General features: G+C 48.7%; 1 protein-coding gene across 2 annotated transcripts in view; it reads left to right on the forward strand.

Moving 5' to 3' along the window:
- The first annotated feature begins 8,853 nt into the window (after positions 1–8,853).
- The window catches only part of chd1l (chromodomain helicase DNA binding protein 1-like), a 142,044-nt gene continuing 132,817 nt past the window's right edge, over positions 8,854–18,080 (forward strand). The window contains exons 1-2 of one of the 2 annotated variants that reach the window (XM_070893717.1): positions 8,854–9,078; positions 16,234–16,346. In XM_070893717.1, coding sequence (XP_070749818.1) covers positions 8,979–9,078; positions 16,234–16,346 — 213 coding nt within the window. In that variant the 5' untranslated portion in view covers positions 8,854–8,978. The remainder of the gene's footprint in view (positions 9,079–16,233; positions 16,347–18,080) is intronic. The other variant, XM_070893718.1, reaches the window with a different exon arrangement.

Raw genomic sequence — 18,080 nt, forward strand, 5'->3', positions numbered from 1 at the left:
CCCGGGTATGGCCTTGGTGGCGATTGGGTCTGCGAGCTGCACCTGAGCACAGTTTGCTCTTTCAGGCTCATGGCGGTTGGTGCCATCGGGTGCCTGAGAGGTGGAGCATATCGGGGCAGGGTATCGATGCCAGTGCTGTTGCCCTCCTGAGAGCGCTTGCTCTGAGGTTTGTATGTATTGGCTGCTTGTGGCCACACTCCATAGTGCATAACTCTGGTCCCAGGGATGCAGGCTACTACATTGGATAGCTCACTGGACCTGTGTGCTCCCGATGGGTGTTTGCTCATTGCATTGACTGAATGCAGTTGAAATCCTACATCGCACAACATTTCATTACTCATTGTAAATAACCTGTAGCTCCAGTTGCGATCGCGCGACTTTTCTTTGCTTATTGCATGTACACAACTCTGATCATCAATTGCACATTTTACATCTAATTCACAGTTGCTCTTATTGAGAATATGGAACTGTCCCTTTAAGTGTGGTGGGTTGCAGGCCTCCTTTAAGAGAGCCTTGCTATCTTTACTCCAATCCTCTTCTCCGTTTGGTGCCACGTGTTGCTCAATCAGCGCTGCACTTCGTGGTCTGGCCGCCGCCATCTTTTTCTTCAGCGCATCACCTTGTGGTTTAGGCGCCATCTTTCCTCCATTCACGATGTCGACTGCAGTGATCCTCTTCTCCCCAGGTTCTGCCACCGAAGCTAGGAAGTCGCCTCTGGATCCGATTTTCTTTTTCCGGAGTAGACCTGTCACTGGAGCCTGGAAGATGCGTTCGGGTCGTCTCAGCTGGATCATCTCCATGCAGTCGTGCTGCGCAGTCTGTGCCTCGGGTGCTGTGCTGGTCTGCTCTCTGGGGCCGGGTCCACTCTCAGGTGAGGGCTTGCTTTGCCTCTGAGTGCGGAGAACGTCGATCACTGGAGGGATGAAGTCTTCCCAACTCCAATGGATCTTCTCCATCCACCTTCTTCCAAGTAGCGTTGGTCCATCACCTGCAACAATCCACAGATGTAACCTGTTTATTGCGCCATCATGGAGTACCTTTACTTCTGTACTGCCAATGACTGGGATAAATTCATCGGTGTAGGTGCGCAGCTTTGCCTGAACCGGGACTAACTTGGGTCGTTCAGCTTGATTGTCCCATAGCCTCTCAAAGGCTTCTTGATTCATTATTGATTTGCTCGCCCCCATGTCCACTTCCATGATGACTGGAACGCCATTTAACTTGACTTCCATCCTCAAAGGGGAACGCTTGGTGGTGCAGGTAAACATGCTACATACCTCACCGTGGAGCTGAGCTGCCTCTCTGCCTATCTTTTCATAATCCGCGCTGGATTCATGGCCATCTGCAGACTCTTCTTCAACACAGTGAGTCGTATTTCTTTTACACATTCGCTGGTGGTGGCCCTTTGTGCTGCAGCCTTTGCATACATAGTCTTTAAAGTGGCACTGGTGAGCCCTGTGATTCCCTCCGCAACGCCAGCCTGGAGCTACTTGGTTAGCAACCCCCCCCCCCTCCGACGGACTCTGAGTTAAGGGGCCCGTTCCCTTTTTCCTGAGAGGGTTTGCGTTCTACAGTCCAGCCTCTAAAAGGCGCCACTCTGTGCACAGTACTTGCCGGGTTTGAGTCCTGAGAATGAGTCATCTGCCTAGAGCCACAGGTTGAGGTCCTTGTAATTATTACCTTGTAATAGTACAAGCAGTAACTGTAAAGTCCTGTCCCCTCAGTACAGATTCACACGAGGCATGTAATGAAGTCAAGGTCACTCTGGGTCTGCACCTTTATTTCACAGCTCTCGAATGCTGCACTTGCCTGAGACCTGTCCTTATATACCTGTCTCGTGCAAGTGCACCCCTGGTGATAAGGTATGCTGGTGGTTGCAGGTCATATCTTATTACAGTCATGTATAGCATGTTAGGATACAGTTATATATAATAATGTAAGATATATGACACCACCCTCCCCCAAGGTCTTATTGTCTTTATAGGTTCAGTCTCTCAGGTGGTCTACGCTCTCGTGTGGAGCGTCTGAGTTGTGGTTCAGTTGTTTGCCTTGGTGTCTGTTTTTCTTTGGGTGTGGTTGCTGGTATCTTGCCTGGGCTGTCTGTTTCGATTGGTGTGATTGTTGTTGACTCGCCTGGGCTGTCTGTTGGGATTGCCCTTTCCTCAGGTTGTTCCCTCTGTCTGTCCACCAGGTGTGGTGCGAGTTCCACATTGTAGTCTGCCTCTGGTTCCGCAGTGTTGTTGATATATCTGCTTTTGACTTGGTCTACATGCCTCCGGCAGGTTTTGCCATTGTCCATTTGTACTACCAGTAGCCTGTTTCCTTCCTTGCCCATTACTGTCCCTGCAAGCCATTTGGGACTCCTGCCACAGTTCAGTACAAACACTTTGTCCCCTATCTCATTCCATCTCCCCCCTCAAATTTCTGTCATGGTACTCAGTCAGCTTACGGCGCTTTGCCTCAATGATTTTATGCATGTCTGGGAGGATTAATGAGAGCCTTGTTTTTAAAGTCCTTTTCATCAACAGTTGCGCGGGGGAGGGGGATCCCAGTCAATGAGTGCGGACGAGATCTGTATGCCAGCAGCAGTCGCGACAGGCGACCCTGCAACGTGGGACCTTGGATTTTAAGCATGCCTTGTTTAATGATTTGCACTGTTTTCTCCACCTGGCCGTTGGAGGCCGGCTTGAACGGTGTCGTCTTGACGTGATTTTATGCCGTGGTTAATTATAAAGTCTTGGAATTCTGCGCTGGTGAAGCACGGACCATTGTCACTGACGAATATGTCAGGGATTTCGTGCGTTGCAAACATGGTTGCGAGGCTCTCCACAGTGGTGGAGGTTGTGCTCGAGTTTAAAATGGTGCATTCGATCCACTTTGAAAATGCATCTACAACCACGAGGAACATTTTGCCCATGAATGGGTCCGCATAGTCTACGTGTACCCGCGACCAAGGTTTGGTAGGCCAAGGCCAGGGGCTCAGTGGAGCCTCCCTGGGGTAGCATTGCTGAGTTGGGCACATATGGTGCACCTTTGGACGCAGAGCTCCAAGTCCACATCAATACCAGACCACCAGACGTGGGATCTGGCTATGGCCTTCATGAGAACGATCCCCGGGTGCTCGCGGTGGAGCTCCCGGACAAATGTCTCTCTGCCTCGCAGAGGCATGACTACTCGGCCTCACATCAGGCAGTCTGCTTGTAGTGATAGCTCATGCATGCGCCTGTGAAAGAGTTTTAATTCCTCGGGGCAGGCATCGCGAGCCTCTGCCCAGTCACCGGTTAGGACACATCTTTTTACTAAGGATAACGTGGGGTCGCTGGCCGTCCAGGCTCTGATTTGGCAAGCCGTCATGGGCAAACCTGTGGACTCAAAGGCATTGATTGCCATGACTATCTCACAGTCCTGTTCGTCAGACCCTTCCGTGGTCACCAGGGGTAGCCTGCTGAGTGCGTCGGCACAGTTCTCAGTGCCTGGTCTGTGCCTTATGGTATAGTCGTAGGACGCCAGCATGAGTGCCCACCGTTGAATTCGCGCCGAGGCGTTGGTGTTTATTGCCTTGCTCTCGGATAGGAGGGACGTGAGGGGCTTGTGGTCGGTTTCTAATGCGAACTTGGCCTCAAAAAGGTATTGATGCATCTTTTTGACACCGTACACGCACGCGAGCGCCTCCTTCTCTACCATTCCGTACCCGCGCTCCGCCCGCGAAAGTGACCTGGAGGCATAAGCTATGGGTTGTAATTTGCCCGCACTATTGACATGTTGCAAAACGCACCCGACCCCATACGCTGACGCATCGCATGTGAGAACTAGCTTTTTACCTGGGTCAAAGAAAATCAAAACACTGTTGGAACACAGAAGATTGCGTGCCTTATTGAAGGTGCGTTCCTGGGCGTCCCCCCAAAACCAATCGCACCCCTTCCTGAGTAGCACGTGGAGAGGCTCTAGCAGCGTGCTTAAGTTCTGCATAAAGTTCCCAAAGTAATTGAGTAGCCCGAGAAAGGCGTGCAGTTCTGAGACATTCCGGGGCCTGGGTGCCAGGTGAATTGCTTCTGTTTTGGACTCTGTTGGGCGGATTCCATCAGTGGCAATCCTTCTGTCCAAAAATTCAACCTCAGGTGCGAGAAACAGGCACTTGGATTTCTTGACTCGTAGGCCGACCCGATCCAACCGCTTTAGTACTTTCTCCAAATTACGGAGCTGGCAGTCGGTGCCCCTGCCCGTGATAAGTATGTCGTCTTAAAATACAACCGTCCCCGGGATGGACTTGAGCAGACTCTCCATGTTGCACTGGAATATGGCAGCTGCCGACCTGATGCCGAATGGGCATCGATTGTACATGAAAAGGCATCGATGTGTGTTGATGGTGGTGAGCAACTTGGATTCCTCGGTCAATTCTTGCATCAAATACGCAGATGTGAGGTCTAGTTTTGAGAAAAGTTTACCTCCAACCAATGTGGCAAATAAGTCCTCTGCTCTGGGCAGCGGGTACTGGTCCTGTAGGGAGACTCTGTTTATGGTAGATTTGTAGTCCCCACAGATTCATACGGATCCATCAGGCTTCATGACTGGGACGATGGGACTTGCCCAGTCGCTAAATTCCACAGGTGATATAATGCCTTCCCGCAGAAGCCTGTCTAGTTCGTGTTCAATCTTTTCCCTCATCACATAGGGTACAGCTTTGGCCTTGTGATGGACCGGTCTAGCATCCTGTGTGATGTAGATTTTGACTTTGGCCCCTTTGAAAGTGCCCACACTTGGCTGAAAGAGATGTTCAAATCGCTTTATAACTGTTGAGCAGGAGGTCAGTTCCTCTAATGACATGGCATGGACATCATCCCATTTCCAGTTTAGTTTTGCCAGCCAGCTTCTCCCCAGCAGTGCTGGGGGGTCTCTGGGGACAATCCACAGGGGAAGTCGGTTCACTGTCCCTTTGTGTGTGACAGAGAGCATGGCGCTGCCGAGGACTGGTATGATTTCTTTGGTATAGGTCCTTAGTTTGGTGTCGACCCTTGTGAGTTTTGGTCTGTCTCTTTTATGCGGCCACAGTTGTTCAAATTGTTGGGTGCCCATGAGAGATTGACTCGCTCCCATATCCAGCTCCATGTTGACAGATATCCCGTTGAGTAGGACCCTCATCATTATAGGAGGCGTCCTGTTGTAGGAGCAGCGGCCATTGATTGTGTTGACCCGCTGTAAATCGGTGTCCCGGGTACTGTCCCCACCATCTTCTGGTCCGCTTTCCGACCCATCCGATTCGTATACCAGCCGAGCTGCAGTTTTTTTGCACATGCGGGCCAAATTCCCTGTATATTCACAATTTCTGCAAACAGCCTGCTGAAATCGACATCCCCTTGACGAGTGCCCACCCCCCACACCTCCAGCACAGACTGCTTGCAAAGAATGAGCTGCGTCTGGCTGATCTCTCTTGAGCTTCTCTCAGTTTGTAGTTGATTGCTCGCATTGTGGGTTGATGAGGTGTGAATGGCCATTCCTGTGGCCCTTGATGGCTTCTGCCTGCTGTTGAGAGCTGTTCTCCCGGTTTTGTCTGTGTGTGGGGGTAGCAGCTTGTTTAGTGCTGTGAACTTCTTCTTCCGATATTTCGTTGGTTGTCGTACCTGCATTGTAAATCAACCTCGTTTCTTCTTCCCCTACCAAGAATGTCTGTGAAACCAGTGCTGCTGCCTCTAAGGTCAGGTTCTTGGTCTCTATGAGCTTTCGGAATATGCCTGCGTGGCCTATTCCTTCAATGAAAAAGTCTCTCAGCATTTCTCTCCTCAGTTCATCGGAGAACTCACATAAACTAGCCAACCTCCGAAGTTCCGCCACAAAGTCGGGTATGCTCTGGCCCACACAGCGTCTGTAGTTGTAGAACCTGTGTCTGGCCATGTGTAGGCTGCTCGCTGGCTTCAGGTGGTCTCTTACCAGTGTGCTCAATTCTTCAAACGACTTGCTTGCTGGTTTCTCGGGTGCCAACAGATCCTTCATTAAAGAGTATGTTTTCGAGCCACAGCTGGTCAAGAGATGGGCTCTTCTCTTGTCTGCCTTATCGTCGCCTAACCAGTCTTTGGTTACAAAGCTTTGCTGGAGCCTTTCTATAAAGTCCTCCCAATTGTCTCCCGCATTGTACTTTTCATCTGATCCGTTGTTCGCCATTCTGTGGATTCTGTAATCCCGTAACTCGTCGCCACTGTAAAGTCCTGTCCCCTCAGTACAGATTCACACGAGGCATGTAGTGAAGTCAAGGTCACGCTGGACCTGCACCTTTATTTCACAGCTCTGGAATGCTGCACTTGCCTGAGACCTGTCCTTATATACCTGTCTCTTACAAGTGGTAAGGTATGCTGGTGGTTACAGGTCATATCTTATTACAGTCATGTATAGCATGTTCGGATACAGTTATATATAATAATGTAAGATACATGACAGTAACCATGTAGAATACATGACAGGTCTCTACTCAATGGAGTTCAGAAGAATGAGAGATGATCTTATTGATACATATAAGATAATGAGGGGGCTCGACAAGGTGGATGCAGAGAGGATATTTCCATTCATAGGGGAAACTAAAACTGGGGGCAGTCTCAGAATAAGGGGCCGCCCATTCAAAACTGAGATGAGGAGGAATTTCTTCTCAGAGGGTTGTAAATCTGTGGAATTCTTTGCCTGAGAGAGCTGTGAAGGCTATGTCATTGAATATATTTAAGGCGGAGATAGACAGATAAGGGAATAAACTGTTATGGGGAGCGGGCAGGGAAGTAGAGCTGAATCCATGATCAGCTCAGCCATGATCTTAATCAATGGCGGAGCAGGCTCGAGGCGCCAAATGGCCTACACCTGCTCCTATTTCTTATGTAAGACCAAATATTAAAGACCACTGTTTAGTCTGCATTGGGTACATTATATGATTCCACCAAAGCACAGGATAAACTATATATTCTGCTGGCTTGGGACATTGGGTTTGCAGGTTCCATGTGTCCCTCTCGGAGGTTTTAGTTTAGTCCTAGAGTGAGGTTGGCATCACAAATCCCAGGAACAGGTCGAGGTCATGAATGCCTGGCTCACGGAGATGGCCTTCTGCAGTGTGACTGTGGTATCCGCAGACAGTAGCTTGTGAAGAAGGCCCGCATGGCCGATTTCAATGACAAAGATATTTACAGGTAATTTAGGGATAATTTCAACCTCAGTGTCAATGATTTTGGAAGTGAGAAATCCTCAAATTAAAAGCTTCTGTGAACATCTGGTTCTGCTCCATGAGGCCCGAACTGGCAAGTTCCCATGCACCTTATCTGTTTCTCCATTGTCTGCACTTAGAGAACCACCTTCCCATTCAGTAGGAGGGGGAAGAGGCAGATCTGAACATCAGAAATAGGGGCAGGAGTAGGTAGGGCATTTGGCTCCTCAAGCCTGCTCCGCCATTCAATAAGATTATGGCTGATCTGGTCATGGACTCAGCTCCACTTCCCTGCCCGCTCCCCATAACCCTTTACTCCCTTATCGTTCAAAAATATGTCTATCTCTGCCTTAACTATATTCAATGACCCAGCCTCCACCACTCTCTGGGGCAGAGAATTCCACAGATTTACAACCCTCTGCGAGAAGAAATTTCTTCTCGCCTCAGTTTTAAATGGGCGAGCCCTTATTCTACATAAGGGAATCTTTGAGAAAGTTGAGAGTAGGTAAGCCACAAGGGAAAATATTTAATAGATCGAACCAAGACATTAATGGGTATTGTTTAGCAAATAAGAGTAAATCCCACAAGATAGAGGGGTTAAAATATTTTATTCAATACTTGGAAATTCTTAAAAAGACAGAAGTTTCTATGTTTAAAATGTGGACCTGAAAAACTAGATGACCAAAACCCAAGAAGCCAAGCACATGGAGAGACAAATGGTCTGATGTTATATTTTGTGTTTATAAATGCTGCACTCTGATCTAGAAGATCTAAAACATGACGAAGATTGACATTTCAGCAGACCAATGAAGAGGCCCTATTCAGGGACAAGTTTCTTGAACCAGTGACTCTTCCAGGGACATTATTCACCCGGGAACACAATACAGGTACTTCATCCGTGGACTGTCCCTGGAAAATGGGGCAGTATAGTCAGCCTATGTTAGGTATGGCTTTAGCTTAAAGACCCTTATGATTGATAATTTGGAAATGTGGAGCCATTCAACCATAATTTGGATGTGAATCTTAAATCAGAAGGAATCCAGATCCCTATTTTAAAACAAACTATCAATAACATATCTAAGGTCTGAGTATAAAAACATAACCACATTTTGAAAAAAAAGGTATGCAAGATAGAAACATAGAAACATAGAAAATAGGTGCAGGAGTAGGTCATTCAGCCCTTTGAGCCTGCACCACCATTCGATAAAATCATGGCTGATCATTCCCTCAGTACCCCTTTCCTGCTTTCTCTCCATACCCCTTGATCCCCTTAGACGCAAGGGCCATATCTAACTCCCTCTTGAATATATGCAATGAAGCCACTTTCCTTTGAATCACTTTGATGCTCAAGACAGTTTTTTTGATAAGAGGCTAAGATAAGGACAGACTGGTTTTCAACCAAAAAGTTTCTGGCAGACTAAAGAAAGAATAAGAAAGGCTGGGAAACAAACAGTAAAATATCCAGACTGGAAAAAACAAAAGTAACTTTCTATGCATTCTTAGCATTTCTGTTGCTGTATTTTCAGGGTGTTTTTATTTCAAGTTTAAAAAAAAATATCGTTACATTATTCTGATATTCTACCAACTATGTTTTAAGAAGTTTCATCAAAGTTCCTAAAACTTACCCAACAGTCTGCATTGGAGAGCGCATGCGCGCCCGCATTCCCCGCTTGGATCACCCGACACCTCAGGGCAGGGGACACTCTTGCTCCGACACAGCAATCCTCAGCTTTGGAGGACCGCGAGCGGCCGCCACCCACTGAGGCTGCCCTGGTCTCCCCTCCGTTTGTACAAAGAACTAAACATGTCCCACTTTCTGCGAAACCTTCGCAACTTAATCAGCCGCCAACCGGCAGCGTTTGAAGAGATTGAGGAGGAGGATGTGAGGCGCTGGGGCCTGACAGGTCAGTGCTGTGTAACTGGGGGGGGGGGAGGGGTGCTGACAGGTCAGTGCTGTGTAACTGGGGGGGGGGGGGGGGGTGCTGACAGGTCAGTGCTGTGTAACTGGGGGGGGAGGGGTGCTGACAGGTCAGTGCTGTGTAACTGGGGGGGGGGGGAGGGGTGCTGACAGGTCAGTGCTGTGTAACTGGGAGGGGGGTGTCTGACAGGTCAGTGCTGTGTAACTGGGGGGGTGCTGACAGGTCAGTGCTGTGTAACTGGGGGGGAGGGGTGCTGACAGGTCAGTGCTGTGTAACTGGGGGGGGTCTGACAGGTCAGTGCTGTGTAACTGGGGGGAGGGTGCTGACAGGTCAGTGCTGTGTAACTGGGGGGGAGGGGTGCTGACAGGTCAGTGCTGTGTAACGGGGGGGGGTCTGACAGGTCAGTGCTGTGTAACTGGAGGGGGGCGTCTGACAGGTCAGTGCTGTGTAACTGGGGGGGGGGTGGGTCTGACAGGTCAGTGCTGTGTAACTGCGGTGGGGGGGGGAGGAGGGTCTGACAGGTCAGTGCTGTGTAACTGGGGGGGTCTGACAGGTCAGTGCTGTGTAACGGAGGGGGGGGGGTCTGACAGGTCAGTGCTGTGTAACTGAGGGGGTCTGACAGGTCAGTGCTGTGTAACTGGGGGGAGGGTGCTGACAGGTCAGTGCTGTGTAACTGGGGGGGAGGGGTGCTGACAGGTCAGTGCTGTGTAACGGGGGGGGGGTGTGACAGGTCAGTGCTGTGTAACTGGGGGGGGTGTGACAGGTCAGTGCTGTGTAACTGGGGGGGGTCTGACAGGTCAGTGCTGTGTAACTGGGGGGGGGTGCTGACAGGTCAGTGCTGTGTAACTGGAGGGGGGTGTCTGACAGGTCAGTGCTGTGTAACTGGGGGGGAGGGGTGCTGACAGGTCAGTGCTGTGTAACTGAGGGGGTCTGACAGGTCAGTGCTGTGTAACGGGGGGGGGGGGGGGTGGGTCTGACAGGTCAGTGCTGTGTAACTGCGGTGGGGGGGGGGAGGAGGGTCTGACAGGTCAGTGCTGTGTAACTGGGGGGGTCTGACAGGTCAGTGCTGTGTAACGGAGGGGGGGGGGGTCTGACAGGTCAGTGCTGTATAACTGGGGGTGGGGGCTCTGACAGGTCAGTGCTGTGTAACTGGTGGGGGGGAGATGCTGACAGGTCAGTGCTGTGTAACTGCGGGGGAGGGGGGGGGTCTGACAGGTCAGTGCTGTGTAACTGGGGGGGGGTCTGACAGGTCAGTGCTGTGTAACTGGGGGGGAGGGGTGCTGACAGGTCAGTGCTGTGTAACTGAGGGGGTCTGACAGGTCGGTGCTGTGTAACGGGGGGGTCTGACAGGTCAGTGCTGTGTAACTGGGGGGAGGGTGCTGACAGGTCAGTGCTGTGTAACGGGGGGGGTCTGACAGGTCAGTGTTGTGTAACTGGGGGGGGGTCTGACAGGTCAGTGCTGTGTAACGGGGGGGGGTGCTGACAGGTCAGTGCTGTGTAACTGGAGGGGGGGGTCTGACAGGTCAGTGCTGTGTAACTGGGGGGGGGTGCTGACAGGTCAGTGCTGTGTAACTGGAGGGGGGCGTCTGACAGGTCAGTGCTGTGTAACTGGGGGGGGGGTGGGTCTGACAGGTCAGTGCTGTGTAACTGCGGTGGGGGGGGGGGGGGGAGGAGGGTCTGACAGGTCAGTGCTGTGTAACTGGGGGGGTCTGACAGGTCAGTGCTGTGTAACTGGGGGGGGTCTGACAGGTCAGTGCTGTGTAACTGGGGGGGAGGGGTGCTGACAGGTCAGTGCTGTGTAACTGAGGGGGTCTGACAGGTCGGTGCTGTGTAACGGGGGGGTCTGACAGGTCAGTGCTGTGTAACTGGGGGGAGGGTGCTGACAGGTCAGTGCTGTGTAACTGGGGGGGAGGGGGTCTGACAGGTCAGTTCTGTGTAACTGGGGGGGAGGGGTGCTGACAGGTCAGTGCTGTGTAACTGAGGGGGTCTGACAGGTCAGTGCTGTGTAACGGGGGGGTCTGACAGGTCAGTGCTGTGTAACTGGGGGGAGGGTGCTGACAGGTCAGTGCTGTGTAACTGGGGGGGAGGGGTGCTGACAGGTCAGTGCTGTGTAACGGGGGGGGTCTGACAGGTCAGTGTTGTGTAACTGGGGGGGGGGTCTGACAGGTCAGTGCTGTGTAACTGGGGGGGGGGGTCTGACAGGTCAGTGCTGTGTAACTGGGGGGGGGTGCTGACAGGTCAGTGCAGTGTAACTGGGGGGGGAGGGGGGTCTGACAGGTCAGTGCTGTGTAACTGGGGCGGGGGGGCTGCTGACAGGTCAGTGCTGTGTAACTGCGGGGGAGGGGGGTCTGACAGGTCAGTGCTGTGTAACTGCGGGGGGGGGGAGGAGGGTCTGACAGGTCAGTGCTGTGTAACTGGGGGGGGGGGAGGAGGGTCTGACAGGTCAGTGCTGTGTAACTCGGGGGGGGGAGGAGGGTCTGACAGGTCAGTGCTGTGTAACTGGGGGGGGGGGTCTGACAGGTCAGTGCTGTGTAACTGGGGGGGGGGGTCTGACAGGTCAGTGCTGTGTAACTGGTGGGGGGAGGAGGGTCTGACAGGTCAGTGCTGTGTAACTGGGGGGGGGAGGAGGGTCTGACAGGTCAGTGCTGTGTAACGGGGGGGGGGTCTGACAGGTCAGTGCTGTGTAACTGTGGGGGGGGGGGGAGAGGAGGGTCTGACAGGTCAGTGCTGTGTAACTGGGGGGTGGGGGGGGGGGGAGTGGGGAGGGTCTGACAGGTCAGTGCTGTGTAACGGGGGGGGGGGTCTGACAGGTCAGTGCTGTGTAACTGTGGGGGGGGGGGGGGGGGAGAGGAGGGTCTGACAGGTCAGTGCTGTGTAACTGGGGGGAAGGGGTAGTATTGCTCTCTCTAACCCGGCTCCCGGTGAGACCTTGCTCAGGGACACCGCACTCCGCACAGGTCTGCCTTGGTTAAACCGCGGCTTTAATTGTAGTCTCACTCCAGCCCCAAATTCCTCTATGAAACTGCTTTAACCCGGCCACTCTTAGCACCCAAACGCCCTGGCTCACTCGGCAATTACTGTTGATGCCCTGGATATAACCTGTTTCTAACTTTTATTTGTAAATAACTATCCCTCCCCCTCCTCCTCCTTCTCCTCCTCCTCCTCCCTCCCCCCCCCCCCCCCCCCCCGTTAGGCGGTGATCATCTGCCGTCCAAAATAAAAACTACTTGCATTCACTGCACTGTTGGAATCGACTTTATTTATACATGCGGAAGAGGGATGTGGGTTTGGGAGCCTGGACAGTCGATTGGTCCGCGGAAAGTGCCCAATCCCTCCAATCAGACTCCGGAAGCAATCCTTATGCAGGCCAATCAGATGTTAGAAGAGGAAATTGAATATTTTTATTGTGTAATAATGCAAATGGTCGGTAGTTATCGTCTTGAATTGTTAAAAATAGCTAGTTGTAAATATGGAATTTGTTCTGGGTTGTGTTTGGAGCATGTTTCACTAGTGGTGTTAGTAGGAGGAGCAGTTTGAGTGGACGAATTAAGGATACATAACACAAAAGTGCATTGGTACAAGATTAAAATATAGTGGCTGGAATGTCATTCTTTCCTGTGGATTGTATGCTAAATAAGCTGAGTGACAACAATAGTACTAAAGTAACCACAGTGCATTTTCCCCAAATAATTTTTCCATATTGGCCGCCTTGTGTATGTGTGTGTATATACCTTTCTCGCCTGAGATGACTTTTGGAGACTTGATCTCCCAAGTCCCTGGCAATGCAGCTCTGTAATTGACTGCCAAGAATGTGTATGCGAGCAGTGTAGTGTGGCTGGCATTTTGATGATCATCTTCTACCCCCCATGGAACATGCTAACTCTGTTATGAGGAGAGCCTGGGGCTCTTTCCATTTGAGCAGAGTGTGGCACGGGGCAAGGCGGTTAAGAAATTTGATCGAGGTATTCAAAATGACAAGGTAAATTAGGAAAAACTATTGATCGGTAACTAGAGAGCATAAATTTAAGAACATTCCTGTAAGAATTGGGGAAGAGATCAGGGGTTGCCTAATGTCTGTTAGTGGCCAGAAGGGGGCATTACTGGGAGCGTAAGAGGTTACCGACTGGGAGCAGAGCGTTTAGCGCCCTGACATTAATTAGAGGCTCACCGGGGGCGCAAACCATTAGCGCCTGGCTGCTGACGATCTCTCCGAACATGACGTATTCCTGGCGCCATGCTTGCGTCCGGTTGCAAAATTAGGTACGACCGCCAAGAACAACGTCTGGAAAAAGTCGGTACAGGCTTGTAGAGTCGTTTATTGGTGTCGATTTAAAGGGATGAGGAAGCGCTTCCCTTGAAGGTCACAGTCAGTGCAACATTTATACAGCATGGTGCATGAGCCTCCGAGTTTGCAGCGGCAGACAGACATAACAGTACAGCTTGAAAACAAGTGATTTTGAAAACTTTAATGGGTGCATTATTATGCCATGCCTTTAAGACTTGGCTTTTCCCAGGATTTAAATCGGAGTTCCGTGCATGCGCAATGGATCCAGGAAATTTACCCACCAAACGTTCATTACCCCAGCTGCAGTGTGCAACGGCTCCATTAACGCCCCTGTCAGCTCTTCAACCGATTCGGATGAATTTCTGAGCGGAGGGTGCAAACTTTTTCAAGGTGCTAAAATTACCGCTCCGCCTGGGTTACTGCCCCAAATGTGGCGCGACCGAATTTCCACCGCTCTTGAGTTTTTTTATGCAGCTGGCTGTTAGGACCTGCAATGTTCTTTTCAGAAAAGAGTAGAATCTAAATCCCTTTTAAAAAGGAAATTGATAAATATAAAAAAGCAAAAAGAAATGAAAGGGACTAAGTGAGTAACTCATTCAAAGAGCTGGAACAATTTTAGTCTGTGCTCACTGATCTACATTGGCTTCCGGTGCAGCAGTGCCTCAATTTTAAAATGTTGATTCTTTTTTTCAAATTTCTCCATGGCCTTGCCCCTCCCTATCTTTGTAACCTCCTCCAGCCCTACAGTTCTCCGAGATCTCTACGCTCCTCCAATTCTGGCCTCTTGCGCATCCCTGATTTTAATCGCTCTACCACTGGCTGTCGTGCCTTCAGCTGCCTGGGCCCTACGATCTGGAATTCTCTCCCTTAACCTCTCTGCCTTTCTACTTCTTTCTCCTCCTTTTAAGACACTTCTTAAAACTATCTCTGTCCTAATATCTCCTTAAGTGGCCAAGTGTAAAATAAATATGCTCCTGTGAAGTGCCTTGGGCCAGTTTGCTACATTAAAGGTGCCATGTAAATGCAAGTTGTTACTGTAAAGTTGAATGCTGCTTGCAATTTTGTTTCTCTTTCTAGTCTCAAGATAGACCCCCCCTACTTAGTGTGACATTTCCATATCCCTACAGTCATTCTTGCAACCTTGCTGAGCCAGACTATAAAGTCGTAACCAATTAGAGGCAGTTTTCTGCTTTAGGCCAGTGCCTCGAAGAATTAAATGTAGAACCCTCATAGCCAGCAGAGGGAAGAGATGTTGTACCCAATCCAACAATCTGGGCAGGGCTCAAACTAATCCCCCAGACTGAAAGAGCAGTGTGCTAATCCAATGTGCAAAATAGTACCCAGCTGTTTATTTTACTTAAAATAAATAATACTCTTAGAAGGGTGAGAGGACATTATACATTAGAGTTATGATATACCATAATAAGTTGATACTCACTGACGTTTGTCACATTGCTTTACCATTTTACCAACTGTATATATAATTATTCCATCAAACAATATATTGCATTCATCTGTAAAGTAGCTTTTTAAAAAAAAAGTTAACTTGCATATTTTAATAAAGCAATAAAGTTGTGGATATTAGATGGTCGCATTTTCTCATCTCTTGTGCAATACCTTGATTTTGCTTCAACAATAAATATGTTGGCACACATACTATAGTATGGAGAGTAGAACGTGTATGAAACTGCTCAGTGTTTTAGACATGAACAGCTTTGAGTACTGATTATTGCACTGAAAAGCAATATTATTTTATCATGAACTCATTGAATGTTACAGCACAGAAACATGCACGAAGCTGATCAAGTCAATGCAGGTGTTTTCTTCCACGTCAGCCACCTAGTCGTAATCCCACTGCGCTGCTTAGATCTCTTTTAAATTTCCTCTTTTTCAAGGAACTATCTAATTTTCTTTTAAAGGAAACGATGGACTCTGGTTTATTAATAGCTTGTGGAACACAATTCTAAATTTTAACCATTCTCTGTGTGAAGACATTTTCTTCTAACCCTCCTTTTAATTTTTTGTGAATTTGTGCTTCTCATTACTGTCTCATCAACCAGTGGAAACAACCTATCACTATTTACATGAAAACTTTTTGTAATCTTGAAGACCTCTGTCAGGCCACTTCCTAATCCTCTCAGCTGTTGTGGAAAAAAACAACTTTTCAATCCACTCTTCAGAATCGTAACCCTTCAGCCCCGGTAACATCTTAATGAATCTATGCTGCACCTTTCAATGATGGAGTGTCCCTAACTACACACTACTCCAGCTGGGGTCCATCTCAAGTCTTGTGCAAGTTCAACATTACTTCCTTGTTCATGTATTCTGTGCATCTAGATGTAAAACCAAGGATTCAGTTTGTCTTTTTTGCAGCCTGTCTATTTGCACTGCTACCTTTAATGATTTGACTAATGATCTGTCCACCAATATCCCTCTGCTCCTCTACTCTATTTAAAATCTTATCATTTAAGGTGCATTTTCCTAGTCTTCTAAAAATGCATTACTTAACACTTCTGCATTGAAATGCATCTGCCCATGCTGCTAGCCTTATCTCCTGCAGTCCTCCAGTTTGGTATAATCAGCAAATGTTGACATTGTTCCTTTAATTCCTAAAGCCAGATCATTTATATAAATATATATATATAGATATAGTAAATATGAGTCGCAACCAACACTGAACAACGCTCACTATACCTTACCAGTCTTCCTTTTATGCTTAGCTTTTCCTCCTTTTCCCTCCAACTTCCTCTCTACCTATTTCACTTAATTTCATGTGCCATTACCTAATCATAACTCGTTTATGTGGTACCATATCAAAAGCGGGGCTTTGTTACTAGTCACATGTTTCTTTTTAGGTATAAGCCTTCGTTCCTATCAACTTAGTGGCTTAAATTGGCTGGCTCAGTGCCATGGTATTCAACATGGCAGCATCCTCGCAGATGAAATGGGTCTTGGTAAAACGTGCCAGGTAAAACAGCTTTTATACAAATTTGTGTGTAATTATATCTACTCTAATAATAATAAATGGTTGATACTGCTCTTGAGACAGCTTATTGGATAATAGTAATAAATAACTGGTATCACTTTCTAGCAATCTCATAAGGCTAGCAGTTTGCTCACCAGGATTTTAAAATCACATAACTGTTTAAACTGACCTATATTTAATTCACTTGGATCTGGATGAATGCAAAGATTGACAAGTTTCAGCTTATGTGACAATGGCCCTGACACCTCGTGCTGGGCTCTGCTTTGACTAAGCCAGAGAGGAATTCTGCAACCTCCCACACAGCCATTGCACATCCTCCATTGCCATGACTGATCTTGCCAAAGCTCCCATCTCCATGGACAGCCTGGGATAATGGCACTTTCCAACTCTGGCCTCTTCCTGTGCTCAAGCCCTATTTTAAATCCTTGGCCCCAGTAATACACCTGCACCTTTAGACTGTACTCTAGCAGACAGGGAAAGAGTTAGGCCACGCAGTTTATATATTACAATAGAGCATTCTGAAATAAAATAGACAGCGGAAAAATAGTAAGACTAAAACCTAATAAACTGAGGTACCGACGCAGTGCATTTGAGAATAAAATCAAGGAACAATAAAATGGGAAAAAAGGACACTCAAGCTCAATAGAGGGGGAGAAATGGGAAAGAAAAAATAAAACAAAGGAGGTAAAAGTGAAAAATATAAAACGAGGTAGAAGCAAAAAACAGATGTGAAGATAAACATGAAAATTATTGTAATAAACTCAATGTTCATAAAATCCTAATTTTTTGTGAGCAATTGAACAGAAGATCCACCACTTAAAATAAAAGGTTGGATACTTCCATGGGGACTGTGCCAATAATAGGTGCATATATTTTTTGGAGGGTTAACTGGTTTTGAGAATATACTCATCATCATAGGTGGTCCCTCGAACGAGGATGACTTGCTTCCACCAGTTCACAGATGTTTCGATGAAGGACCCGATGTTCCAGTCCTGAACTCCAATTGAGGGGGTGGAAGATGCCTGTGCGTGAATTTGTTTAACGTGTGGTGACCGTTGCACACCAGCCACCACACGGGCTTGACAGAGCTAGGTCTTGGTCCAGTGGCAAGGATTAACCAAGATGACTGGAGACCAGCTCTGCTGCATGGACCTAGCGCGCACACATTTCGTAGTGTGGGCTGGCCCATGCTGCCCCTGGGCCCACTGCTCTTCTTGGCCCCGTACCCTCATCTGTCATACCTCCGCCATGATCTCTTGCCGCTCCTCCGCCATAAACATTCACCGCATCTCGCATCAACCGCCCCGACCTTCTCACTCCTCTGTACCTGGGCCTGCCCACGCTCCAAAACGGCGACCAGGGTTTTGATGACGTCACCCAGTCACCCATCTCAAAATTGTCGCACATTTGGAACAGCGCATGCTGGAGGTTGAAGTGGTATGCCGCTCCAGCTCTTATACCTGCCGACCTGCGGAGCTGTTCTCTTAAAGAATATACTACCAGCACCTTCATGACATTTAGTAAGAAATTTAAAAATAGTTCTCTGCTTTAGTGAGTAAATGTACTGTATATTGTAAGCTACATGTACTAAACCATATGGACGAGGAAGGCTTTGGGTTTGATTCCATAGTTTGCACAATATTAGTGCCTCCAAATTGGGGCAGCAGGCATGGTGCTATAATTGGCCTCAGCATCTTTGAGCTGGGGAGGGGGTTT

The sequence above is a fragment of the Pristiophorus japonicus genome, chromosome 11 (genome assembly GCF_044704955.1).
Source record: "Pristiophorus japonicus isolate sPriJap1 chromosome 11, sPriJap1.hap1, whole genome shotgun sequence".
In the NCBI taxonomy this organism is placed as follows: domain Eukaryota; kingdom Metazoa; phylum Chordata; class Chondrichthyes; family Pristiophoridae; genus Pristiophorus; species Pristiophorus japonicus.